This window comes from Manis pentadactyla, chromosome 4 (assembly GCF_030020395.1).
Source record: "Manis pentadactyla isolate mManPen7 chromosome 4, mManPen7.hap1, whole genome shotgun sequence".
Taxonomy (NCBI): domain Eukaryota; kingdom Metazoa; phylum Chordata; class Mammalia; order Pholidota; family Manidae; genus Manis; species Manis pentadactyla.
In genome coordinates, this window is record NC_080022.1 from 131,204,223 (window position 1) to 131,216,615 (window position 12,393).

Sequence of the window (12,393 nt, forward strand, 5' to 3'; positions counted from 1 at the left end):
AAAAGCAAATGCAGATGTGGAAGAGGAATCCTGAAGCCCCACACTGGCAGGAGCCTCAGAAATGAGCAAAGCGCGCTTCTTCATTTCAAGGGAAATAGACAGGGGCCCAGAGAAGTTGAGTGGTTTGACCAAGTTCAGGAATGGCTAGGACTCTAAGCCAGATTTTCTAGCTTCTAAGCAGCAAAAATATGCAAAGAGAAGGGCTTTGGTCTGGGGAGAGATAGGAGGGAGGGGAGCAGGGGCAAGAGAGGCAGAGGCAGAAAGACCCTTCACACACACGAGGGCATGCACACCAGGCAGTGAGTTTCTGAAGCACATGTTAATCTAATTAAACACTGTTTGTCACATCCTGACACTGCCACATAACAACGGAAGTTTGGAAACCACTGTTCTGGCCCAATACTGCTCAGCTCTGCTAAACGCAGAAATCCCTGGGGTGGGGGTGGGGTGGCCTTGTTGAAATGCATATTCTGATTCTGTGTGCTGGGGTGGGTCTGAGGTTCTGCATTTCCACCACATTCCTGGGGGATGCCGAGACAACAGGTTCAAGGAACACACTTGTAGGGGGGTCTATGCCAGCAGTGCTTAGATGTGATCCCTGGACCAGCAGCGTCAACATCCCCTGGGGACTTGCTGGAAATGCATGTTCTCAGAGCCCAGCCCAGACTTCAGGAATCAAGAACTCCAGGGTTGGAGCCCAGCAATCCATGTTCTAACAATCGCTCCAGGTAACTGTGGTGTGTATTAAAGATTGAAATCATTGCCTCAGGCCATAATGCCTGCCATCACTTGGTTACCTATAATTTGCTAACAAGTGTTGCAATACTTCATGCTCAAGTCTTTACTTTTCATTGGCATGTCTGAAATCTCTACTAGGAATTATCACCATTCCAATTTTCTTTTCAGATACCCTTAAGATTTTGGGGTGACACAGAGCTCACAGGGCTCAAACATGACAGGTAATTAACTTCCTGAGGCCTCCCTTTATTGGCACCACCTTGGCTTCCTCTAATTGGTTCAGACTTTCACCCTTGGGAACCACAAACTAAGAGAGATTCTCAAAATCAACAATCAGAGATGAAACAATGCCTCAACCATTTCTCTTGGAGTCAAACATCCCCTTCAGCCCATTCCCACTTGCCCACTCTAGGCCCTTAGGCTTGGTCCTAGGTTCCGCAGGATGAAGGTTAATCCCAGTAGCTTTTGAATCTGGCCCCTGCCTGAATGGAAATAACAGAGTGGCATCCTTCCGATTCAGGAGCCGCCCTGGCTCCAGACTCAGCGGTCCCCTGGTCTTCCCAGCCCCCTGCAGCCATGAACTTTGACGTAGAGATGGCCATTTTTGGAGAAGCAGCTCCCTACCTGCGGAAGCCAGAGAAAGGGAGAATGTAGGCTCAGAATCGCCCTTTGGATTCTAAGAAAGCCTGCTTTGCACTGGATGATAAAGAATTTTATGTGAAAGGTATGATCCAGAGTAGGGAAAATGACCAAGTCACAGTCAAGACCCTCGATGACTGGGTAAGCGTGGATCTCAGATGTCCCTGATAATAAAGCCATCTTCATTTTCCTTTGTGCATGCTGGCCCATCGGAACCTACAGACAGACAGCTCACGTTCGTCTACTCTGTAGTGAAGTAGCTCGTGGAAACTAGCATTGCATATACCTTGGCTCCTGCCCCTTTCTTTCTCTGAGGGCTTGGGCTTTGAGAGTTTTTGCCGTGTTTGCTTTGGAGAAGGGGGAAGGTGTGGGTGGTAGGCGCCAGGCTATGTAAGGGAGAGATTGATGCTGCCTGCTCCTGAGTGGACTGACCAAATACAGCTCTCTAGGCCTCAGAGTGCCGTACAGAGGCAGCTGTGGGGCGATGCCTAGTTTAATGCAGAGAATTACAGGACACTGTCCAATTCAATATTTACTGGACACCCACCGCGTCTAGTTCACTGTGTTCATCACTTTGCACATACAAGCAAATCTCACCACCTGCTTTCCCAAAGTTTACCTTCCAGTGTAGGAATCGAGATATATGTGGCAGGTATGAATCTCAGTTCCCAAACTCAGGCATATGAGACTGATCTTTTCGTTGCCATTGCTATTGAACTTAACTTTGATTTCAGCCTCTTTCCTCTGGACTGGAAATGAATTTTCTTCAGTCATTCTTGGGGTCTCCCCCAGGGTTGTGCCACAGTTTCAGAACCTTACACAATACCACACTGGATCTCAGTGTCTTCCTGAAGGATCTGCTAAGAAACAAGTCACAGAGCCTGAAGCTCCAGGATACACAGACTTTACCATCTCCCCTTATGCTGTCTTGGGTGTCTCTCCCTCTAGGATAGGGAAGTAGGGTGGAAAAGTCTCCTTTCCTCAAGTGATTTGGTCCTATACCAACAAATCCCCTTCCTTTTATCTTTCCAGTAAATCCCTCAAAGCTCTTCTAAGGACTTAAGCTTTTAGGAAAACAAAAGCCAGAGAGCCTTATATGCTCTTTTTCTTTTTTGTCCTATTTCTATCTCTTCTGAGTAATGGAGTTAAGGGCCAGCTGTATGCTTGAATGGTGGAAACAGGGGAAAAACACAGAGGAGGAAAATTAAGTAATAGTCTCAAAATATTGTTCAGTCATGGACCATACTGCAAATCCAAATGTTTTAACTATCAGAGCATGTCAGGAATTCTGGAAGCCTTGAAAAGACAGGACAGAGAGAAATAGGTCATGGAAGAGGTGGCACTGGAGTGGAACTTTGAGGGTTTCTGGACATAATTTCAATGAAGATACTCCAGACAAAGGAACCAGCATGAGCAGAGGTGAACAATACATTGGAGTAGGAGCTCTTTCCAACCTTCCAACATTTGTCTTATCGCAGCATTCATAGAAAATGGGGTAAACAGAGGCAACCTGCCCTGGCCTTGGCCATCCTGAGTCCCACTTGGCCACCCTGAGGGCTGAAGTCCTCTCTCACTCGCACGCCTGTAACCGACTCCTGGAACACAGGATGGCACACTGACTGGGGGGCATCAGACCTCATTCAGTCATGCAGTTTGACCAGAATGAGATTAATCAGTATAGTTATTTGTGGATCATCTCTGGGCATGGAAATGATCTATAAAGTTATCCATGATAATGGGGGGATTGTACCACAATATAGTACGACTTCCACCACATTGGTAGAATGGGGTTGGGATCATAGGCTGTCCCCTTCATTACGTGCTCTTCCTCTCAATACCCAGACACTCACTCTGAACAGTGACCAGGTGTTCCCCATGAACCCTCCCAAATTCGACAAAATTGAGGACATGGCCATGATGACCCACCTGCACGAGCCGGCGGTGCTGTACAACCTCAAAGAGCGCTACGCAGCCTGGATGATCTACGTGAGCGCCCTTCAGCATCTCTTCACTCCGTTTCTCCGAGTAAAAACAAAATCCACATCTTGCATTTTCTGATTTGCCGCTCAGACCTACTCAGGCCTCTTCTGGGTCACCATCAACCCCTACAAGTGGCTGCCAGTGTACAACCCCTAGGTGGTGGCTGCCTACAGAGGCAAAAAGCGCCAGGAGGCCCCACCCCACATCTTCTCTGTCTCCGACAACACCTATCAATTCATGCTGACTGGTGAGTGATTTCTTCAACCCATATTTTTTAGAAATAGTTTTTAGTTAATTCAAGTCCTTTACAGTGAATGGGTTCTTTGTTAATTATTCGAGCCCTTCACAGGCCTTGGTCACCTGAATGGTGCAGTGATCAGTGACCTAAGGAGACTGAAATGATTTCACAATGGAAAACCACAGGTGTCATATCTTCCATTCCCACTCATGGTGCATAAGCCAGTGCTCATGACTGAAGCCACAACTAAGCACGTGCTTATTTGGGGGGAATGTGGAATACAAGAAGATGCCTTGTTCCCACCTCCAAACCCCCACCCCCACCCCAGTATGGGCACACTTGGAAGAGAGGCTCTATTAGTAACCACCTGAGAATGCAAAGTTGGAGAAATGGGCATAGCAATGTCCTTCCCCTGCCTTCTTCCCCAGACTCAGACTCCTCATTCTCCTCCCTAAATTTCCAGAACAGCACAGTAAATAGAGATGTGGTGATACTGTCACACCATCATGCCTAATGTCACTTTCTACTGTTCAGCTGTCACATTACTTGGTGCAGATATAAGAAGTAGAAGCGAGCATCTGAGATCTGAAGACACTTAAAAGTCATCTACTACCTCCTATTTCCTTGCTAACCTTAAAGCAAGGAACGCCAACTTTAAGCATTTTTCTTCACTTTGAAAATCTCATTCATGGCTACTTATGTTAAAAAATTAATGTGCATTTTTTTTAAGTAATCTACTATAGTGTTGGCCAAACATTAGTCATTCCTCTCTCACATTTATAATCCTAGCCATTTCCATGTACTTAGTACTTTTTTCAAATTGACTGACGTTACATCAGTTTTAAAAGGAAGATTCACAAACAAATAATCATATTTGACCTGATTGTTTATAGTTCATGATGCGTGATCAAAACTGAAAGTTTCTGTGATGACTGCCCTTGCACTGTTCACCATGTAAGAACTTATTCACTATGTAAGAACTTGTTCACCATGTAAGAACTTGTTCATTATGCTTCAGAAGATTTGGGACTGTTGAGAATTAGGCTTGGGGTTGATTAATGATTGTGCATTGAGTCCCCTATACAGAATTTTATTGTTGTTAACAACCATTTGATCAATAAATACGAGAGATGCCCTCTCAAAAAAAAGGAAGATTCATATCACCATTTATATTAGTGTCCTAGGGCTGCTATAACAAAGTACCACAAACTGAATGGCTTCAACAACAGAAATTTATTGTTTCACAGTTTTGGAGGCCAAAAGCTCAAGATCAAAGTGTTAGCAGTGCGATTCCTTCTTTGAGCTGAGAGGGAGTATTGGCTCCATGCCTATCTTGGCTTTCAGGGGTTTGCTGGCAATTTTTGATGTTCCTTGGCTCATAGAAGCACCAGCCTGATCCCTACCTTCATCTGCACCTAGTGTTCTGTCTGTGCATATCTGCCTCCAAGTTTCCCTTTTTTGACAAAGACACCAGTCATATTGGATTAGGGGCCCATATTTCAGTATGACCTCATCTTAACTAGGAACATCTGCAATGGCCTTATTTCCAAATGAAGTCATATTCTGAGGTGCTGGAGGTAAGGAATATGAATCTTGGTGGACACAGTTCACCCCATAAACTGATGCTAATGCAAAACCATTATCACTTTGCACAACTACAAAGTAAGGTAAAAGAAAAATGCAATGACAACCAATCAGCGTCCCTAAATTCTAATAGGAAGCTGTGGCTTTCCACAAGCTCTGAGTCCAAGACTTGCCTTCTTTGCTACAAAGGGAGATGAGGAAGTGCAAGCAAGGCGGGAAGGGTCTTTGAGCAAGAGTAACTTTCACTCTGCGATTCACCATTCGTTTTCCGTGCTGCCCATATTACACACCCCACATCTGGGAAATCTGCACAAATAGTCTCAAAGAGCAGACTTGTCCAAATCGTCCCACCCACTGGTTAATAGCAAAGCCAGAATTGGAACTCATGTACTCTAACCACCCCCGATGTAGCCCTGTTTTTATATTCTGTGTGTTTGCTGTTTATTTATTTATTTATTTTGTTTGGCTTCCCTCTGCATTTCTAGATCGAGACAACCAGTCCATCCTTATCACGTGAGTAACCTGTGTCAGCATGGTGATGACTTGGAAGCCAGTGCCATCTCTTCCACTCTCCTTTATTTCATTTACTTTTAAACCAACAGTGGAGAATCGGGGGCTGGGAAGATGGTGAACGCCAAGCGTATTATCCAGTACTTTGCGACAATCACAGTTACTGGAGACAAGAAGAAAGCCACAGCCAGGCAAAATGCAGGTGAGCAGCCCCTGCAACCAGAGGCTTGCTGGAATAAGTGTAACTTAAAATACTGGGCAAGCCCCGAGTGTATACACAGCTCTGTACTCAAAAGAGATGCACGGCACAAGGTCTTGCCCCGGGGTGTCCCTGGGGCAAGGCAGGCATGAGTTCCACCTAGTGGACTCGGGCTTAGACCAGCTCCATCAGCAACAGCCTAGAGACCCTGACCCACTCCACGTCCTTCTCAGGGAAAGGAATGGTTTAGGCCAGTGACTCTCAAACTGAAGTGCATATCAGGATGAGCAGGAAGGCTTGTTAACAACCCACCACTGGGCTCCAGACCCCGAATTTCTGATTGAAATTCCTGTCTCACACTCACACTCCTGATATTTTGCATTTCGAACATGTTCCCACTGTCCATGCTGCTGGTCCAGGGAATCCCTGGACTTTGGGAAACACCGGACTGGATAATATGTTCCAAACTGCTCTGGAGCCAGAAGAACAGACAGTCATGGGGATAAGGGGAAAACTCTGATTTCTGTAAGAGGACTCTGAGCAATCATTCTCATGAAATGTGTTTTGCTACTTAAAATTTTTTTTAAGAACCACTGTTTCTATCATATAATTTTTTGGGTCACTTTTCTTGCTCACATTCTACTTACATTTCGGAAGCCAAATGCCTATATTAAATAGATCAGATGCCTGCAATAAGAGAGGTATATGTTCTCAAAATCCATGATTTATAATGAAATGTTACCAAAGAAGACAGTCTGAGAAACCAAGATGGAGCCTGGAATTCAGTCACTCTGATGCTGTACTGATTAGACCCTCTCCAGGATGGGACCTCAGAGACTTCTCTGGTGGGTGTGAGTGGGGCTGGGGGTACTCCACACATATGCACTGGCCAACAGGCTGGGCTGGTTGACGTCTCTCCCAGGACCCTGTCTGCAGTAACCACACTTCCAAGTCACCAAGGGACTTCTTCGGAGAACAGTCCCAAGTCCTCTCTTTTCCTCTTCTTGTTAATGATCAGGGGACCCTGGAGAATCAGATCATCCAAGCCCTGCTGGAGGCCTTTGGAAACGCCAAGACCATGAGGAATGACAACTCCCCAAGATTTGTAAGACCCAGTCCAATTTATAGCTACCCCCAAAACCAAACACTCTCTTCAAATGCTGGATATGAAAAATCGCTGCAGAAACTGGAATACACCCAGCCTTATTCTACCCCCAAGCCATTCAGATCAATCTATCCAGCTGAGATATTCTGATATACTTTGAAGAATGTGTTGGCTTGATCTTGCAGAGAGAGGATTTAGCCATCCTCCCCTAACTAGTCAACATCACCTCAACACATCATCCTCACATCACAGGAAGTCAAATTCCACAAGTAGAGAGCAATTCCTTTATGCTAAAATTGGTCTCTCTAGATAAAAAAACAATTTAAATGCAGGAATCCATTAAACAATAGCCATTGATTTATTAGCCATGGAAACCTTAATGTGAATTAAATTAGCAGATTTGAACTCCCCCATGTCAGGAGGCATTAAGAAAGGGAAACCTGGCGAAGGCAGATGAGCTAAAAAATTGGGAATAAGTTGATCTTGTAAATATTGAAGGATATGCCCCTTCTTTCAGCATTTCACTTAGAATTAGCTCAGCCAAAGAGGCATATATGCCCAAATGATGAAACATCCAGCCCTCTACTGAATTCACTGCTCAGTGGAGCAGGAACAAAGCCCTTCTATGCCAGCAATAACAAAAGTACATCAGAAAATCACACCTCTCAGTAGCTGGGTAATCTCAAGCTTACATTTTGTTGTTACCTCTCAAAGATAAAAGGGTCATTGATGAGAAAGGAGATGTGTCCGTCAAAGACTATGGCTCAGAATCCTGACCTTCCTTTCTTTCCCTTGGTCCTCTGTGCATTGCCCATCTGCACATCTGTCTTCCCAGTGCACAACTAAACTCTACCTTGTAGGGGATCTGGGTGCGTGTTACACAGCAGAGATATATTACCCATACTTGGATGCATTAACCTGGCATCGGTGTCAAGTAAAGACATGCCTTCAGGCACTCCGTTTATTTAGTCTGTAGGCCTCTTCTGTGGTCCTGACTAAAGTCACAATCGTTCTTGTTATTCTGTCCACCTTACACCCTACAGACAAACATCTGTAGGCCAGCATCCTGTCCCCCTCCACTAAGCAGCTGAAAACACTGAAGACCCAGCGCTTAACACTCACACCTCCCTCCACTGCCCCGACAGGGACTCTCCTTATGCTTCATTCAGAAAATGATGAGATTCCTGAGCACTGACTACATTCCAGACTGTGGGTGAACAAACAGGGCAATGTTTTTGCCCTCAGACTTGCCCACAGTGTGGTAGAGACCAATTAAGCAGAGAAGGAAGTAAACACACCACACACACACACACACACACACACACACACATTTCACTTCTTGTTCCCCAGAAGGGGGCAACTCAGACCCTGAGTGGGTCTTTTGGCAGCCAGGGAGCCTGGCCTGAGCCTGGGAGTTAAGCTTGCCAATAGGAAGCAGTAAGGGAAATGGAGACAAGAAATCTTTATTATCAGGGGGCCCTTTATTTTCCTTTTATTACCAGGCAAAAAAGAAGTCAGGCCGATGGTCCTACAGGTTATCAGAGATGTTCTGAAGAGCTTGAGAAGCCAGTTACAAGAGAGGAGGATAAAAACCAAGGAGACCGCGGAAGATGGGTGGGAAGGGAGGCATAAGGGTGAGGGGAAGAAAGGGGCATTATGATTAGCATGTATAATGTAGGGGGAGGCACAGGGAGGGCTGTGCAACACAGAGAAGACAAATAGTGATTCTACAGCATCTTACTACGCTGATGGACAGTGACTGTAATGGGGGTTGTGGGGGGGACTTGGTGAATGGGGGAACCTAGTAAACATAATGTTCTTCATGTAATTGTAGATTAATGATACCAAAATTGAAAAAAAAATACACAATGTAGTAAAAATCCTTTACAGCGTGATGGATAGCAGGCTCACTAGGAAGTCTTTTCCAGCAGATTTCAAGTGGATAAAACAATTAAATGCTTGCAAAATGTACTGCTATTCCAGTGGAATGGTTTCTTGTGAGGGGAAATAGGCAAAATAAATAAATAAATAAATAAATAAAATACATAACGACCAGGCCTAAGTTAACTGATGTTTATTTGATCGTGAACATTTTCTTTTTGCCTTAAGGCAGTTAGCGGCACCTGGAGAGGTCACAAAATGAAGCTCAAGAACCCGGGCACTGGGCAATGCCCCTAGGATGCTGGACAAGACCCCTTTCTGCAAGCTCTCACAGCTTCTGTGCGAGGTAGAGAGTAATTGTATTTTAGTTAATAATACAAACCCTGGGGTTGGGCCTCTGGGTTCAAACAGCCTGTCATTTACAAAGTCTGTTTTCAAGCAGATTGTGTATTTTTTCCTAAGGCTTGGCTTCTACCTGTGAAACAGGGGCAATAGAGGGTCCTATCCCAGAAGGTTCTTTGAGGCTCAAATGAGATAATGCAGGCAAAGCCACTCACCTCATTTCCTAGCACATGGGAGGGTCCAATGCATTTAGTTATTAGTCCTGGAGATATGCTCAAAGCTAACGATCAAAGGGTCTGACTGGCGTGCTGAGGAGCTGGGTCCTAGCAGGAATCTGAGGGGCGGAGCAGCGGCTACAGAGTGGGGGTGTTTCTCCTGCTTTTTTCTTCTCTGCATTTTCTAAAGTTTCTTAAGGTGATAGGTTCCAACGAAACCTTTAAAAAACTTAAACGTGTGAAAATTTACTCTAAAATGCTAGAGCAGAGAACTGAAGGGCTGTTTTGGAGAACCATCTGTGTTCCCCTTTTGACTGTTCTGACGGAGCTCAGTGGGGAGGGCTGGGATCTGTACTGACCCTCTGAGATCTCGGACCTAATCACTCAGCCTCCCTGGATCCCAGTTTTCTCGTTAGACCCCCAAGCAGCCTCTCAGTTCATAAACTCGACAATTTGATGTTTAAAGAAAGAAACAAAATGCCTACGTCAGTGGCCAGCAGCTCTTCACCGTCATTAATGCTGGCCGCGGTCACCTCTCCTCGGCTCACAAAGGGGAAGTCGAAGGGATTGGTTGAGATGAGAAGCAGGTCTGTGAAACACGAAGGTCCCTTTAGCCTTTTATGCATGACTTACTCGGCGCTTTTTCCCGGTGTGATTGATCTGGGCAATGAGAACAATATCCTAAGAACTTACCAATTAGTTCTGGCTTCTTGTTTGACATGATTTGATAAAAAACATGATAGCTTCTCTCACTGGATAACTGAAATGCCACTCTGGATTTTTCTAAGAGATCTAAAGTGACAAAAAATAATGTGATTTCAGGTTCACGGGAGATGCTTCTGTGGTCAAATACCAAGGTGCCAAATAAGAGTGTTTGGACTCACAGGTTTCAATGTCCGCCCATGCCAGCTTTCCCGTGGCTCCAAAATGAATCCAGATGAACTTCCCCTGTCCAATGGCAGATTGACGAACCCACAGTTATTTTATTTGTAGAGCATGATGGCTGGCCTCTGCTAGGTGCTCGCACAGATGGGTGGCAAGTGTAGCCTCAGGAGAAAGAGATGTGAGAAGCAGGAGGACTTCCCTCCTGTCCCCTGGCACCCAGAGTCTCCCACGCCTCAGCAGGCCCTGTCCAAGGCGCCTGGGCCTGTTCCTAAGCTCTGGGGTCGCCTCTCCAGCGCCCTGTTTGGGACCACCTCACTCAGACGGTCTCCTTGGGTTTTTTTTGTTGTTTTTTTTTTTACATGAAGAACATTATGTTTACTAGGCTCCCCCTTTCACCAAGTCCCCCCCCACATACCCCTTCACAGTCACTGTCCATCAGCGCAGTAAGATGCTGTAAAATCACTACTTGTCTTCTCTATGTTGTAGAGCCCACCCTGTACCCCTCCCACATTATACATGCTAATCATAATGCCCCCTTTCTTTTTCCCCACCCTTCCCACCCATCCTCCCCAGTCCCTTTCCCTTTGGTAACTGTTAGTCCATTCTTGGGTTCTGTGAGTCTGCTGCTGTTTTGTTCCTTCAGTTTTTCTTTGTTCTTATACTCCACATATGAGTGAAATCACTTGGTACTTGTCTTTCTCTGCCTGGCTTATTTCACTGAGCATAATACCCTCTAGCTCCATCCATGTTGTTGCAAATGGTAGGATTTGTTTTCTTCTTATGGCTGAATAATATTCCATTGTGTATATGTACCACATCTTCTTTATCCATTCATCTACTGATGGACACTTAGGTTGCTTCCATTTCTTGGCTATTGAAAATAGTGCTGCAATAAACAAAGGGGTACATCTGTCTTTTTCAAACTGGGCTACTGTATTCTTAGGGTAAATTCCTAGAAGTGGAATTCCTGGGTCAAATGGTATTTCTATTTTAAGCTTTTTGAGGAACCTCCATACTGCTTTCCACAATGGTTGAACTAATTTACATTCCCACCAGCAGTGTAGGAGGGTTCCCCTTTCTCCACAACCTCACCAACATTTGTTGTTGTTTGTCTTTTGGATGGTGGTGATCCTTACTGGTGTGAGGTGATATCTCATTGTGGTTTTAATTTGCATTTCTCTGATGACAAGCGTTACGTATTTTTACCAGGTTTTCCAGTCTCTACCCACTGACGAGTATAGAAAGGACAGGTCAATGACTGAGGCAAGGTCTCCAGCCCTGAGAAAGGCCCTCCTAAGTCATTCTTCACATCACCAAAGATGTCTCAGGTCCTCACTGTAAACCCCGTGCTGATGGGCTGCTGTTCCACCCTCCCACTGAGCTTCTCCTGGGTGATGGCTGTTTTGTGGCCAGGTAGGGGGGATTGCTCCCTGCAAGGACTGCATATACCAAAAGCTCCCAGGCAGTAATGCTTTCACCGGCTCCTTTCAGCGTTTAGTGGAAGTCCTTTCTCTCCTAACCCACAGCGACCTCTTCCTGAACACAGATATGGATCTGCTGGCATGAGGCATGGATTCAAGGGAGGCCTCTGAATCTCCTCCCAGCGTCAACTCTAGGCATGGGCTCTCCCTCCCCCAAAAGGGGCACCACCCCCAAGAGTGCCCCTCTCTTCAACACTGGCTGGGTCTCCTGCCAGCTCACAGACATGTCCACACATATTTCAACTCCACCAATGAGCATTGCTTAGGCTCCAGTAGCAAACTCTGCCACGCCATCAATCTGTATTCCTCAGGGAAGGATTTTCTAGTTTAAACCTTGGTGGTTGAAGATGGGCCAAGTGGTTATAAAGCCAAATTGGCAAATGCTGTGGGCTTTGAAGTGACCCAGCCCTGCCTCCAGCACCATGCTTATCACACCCTGCCTGCAAGACTTGGGGCAGGTTACTGATCTTTTTTATAAGTGTTTTTATTTTTATTAAAGAGGTTATTTGCCCTCTTTGAACCTCGGCTCTTCATCAGGGAGTCTGGAAAATCTGTTCACATATAAGTTTCTCATCATAGGGACTTCATGAGAAAAC

At 45.4% G+C, this 12,393-nt stretch overlaps 1 protein-coding gene across 1 annotated transcript in view; it reads left to right on the forward strand.

The window, feature by feature from the left end:
• Window positions 1-1,314: 1,314 nt before the first annotated feature.
• The window catches only part of LOC118933440 (myosin-13-like), a 42,151-nt gene continuing 31,072 nt past the window's right edge, over window positions 1,315-12,393 (forward strand). The window contains 7 exon segments of the mRNA XM_057499481.1: window positions 1,315-1,518; window positions 3,220-3,363; window positions 3,448-3,604; window positions 5,665-5,692; window positions 5,782-5,868; window positions 5,870-5,891; window positions 6,907-6,993. Of these exon segments, the coding sequence (XP_057355464.1) occupies window positions 1,315-1,518; window positions 3,220-3,363; window positions 3,448-3,604; window positions 5,665-5,692; window positions 5,782-5,868; window positions 5,870-5,891; window positions 6,907-6,993 (729 nt within the window).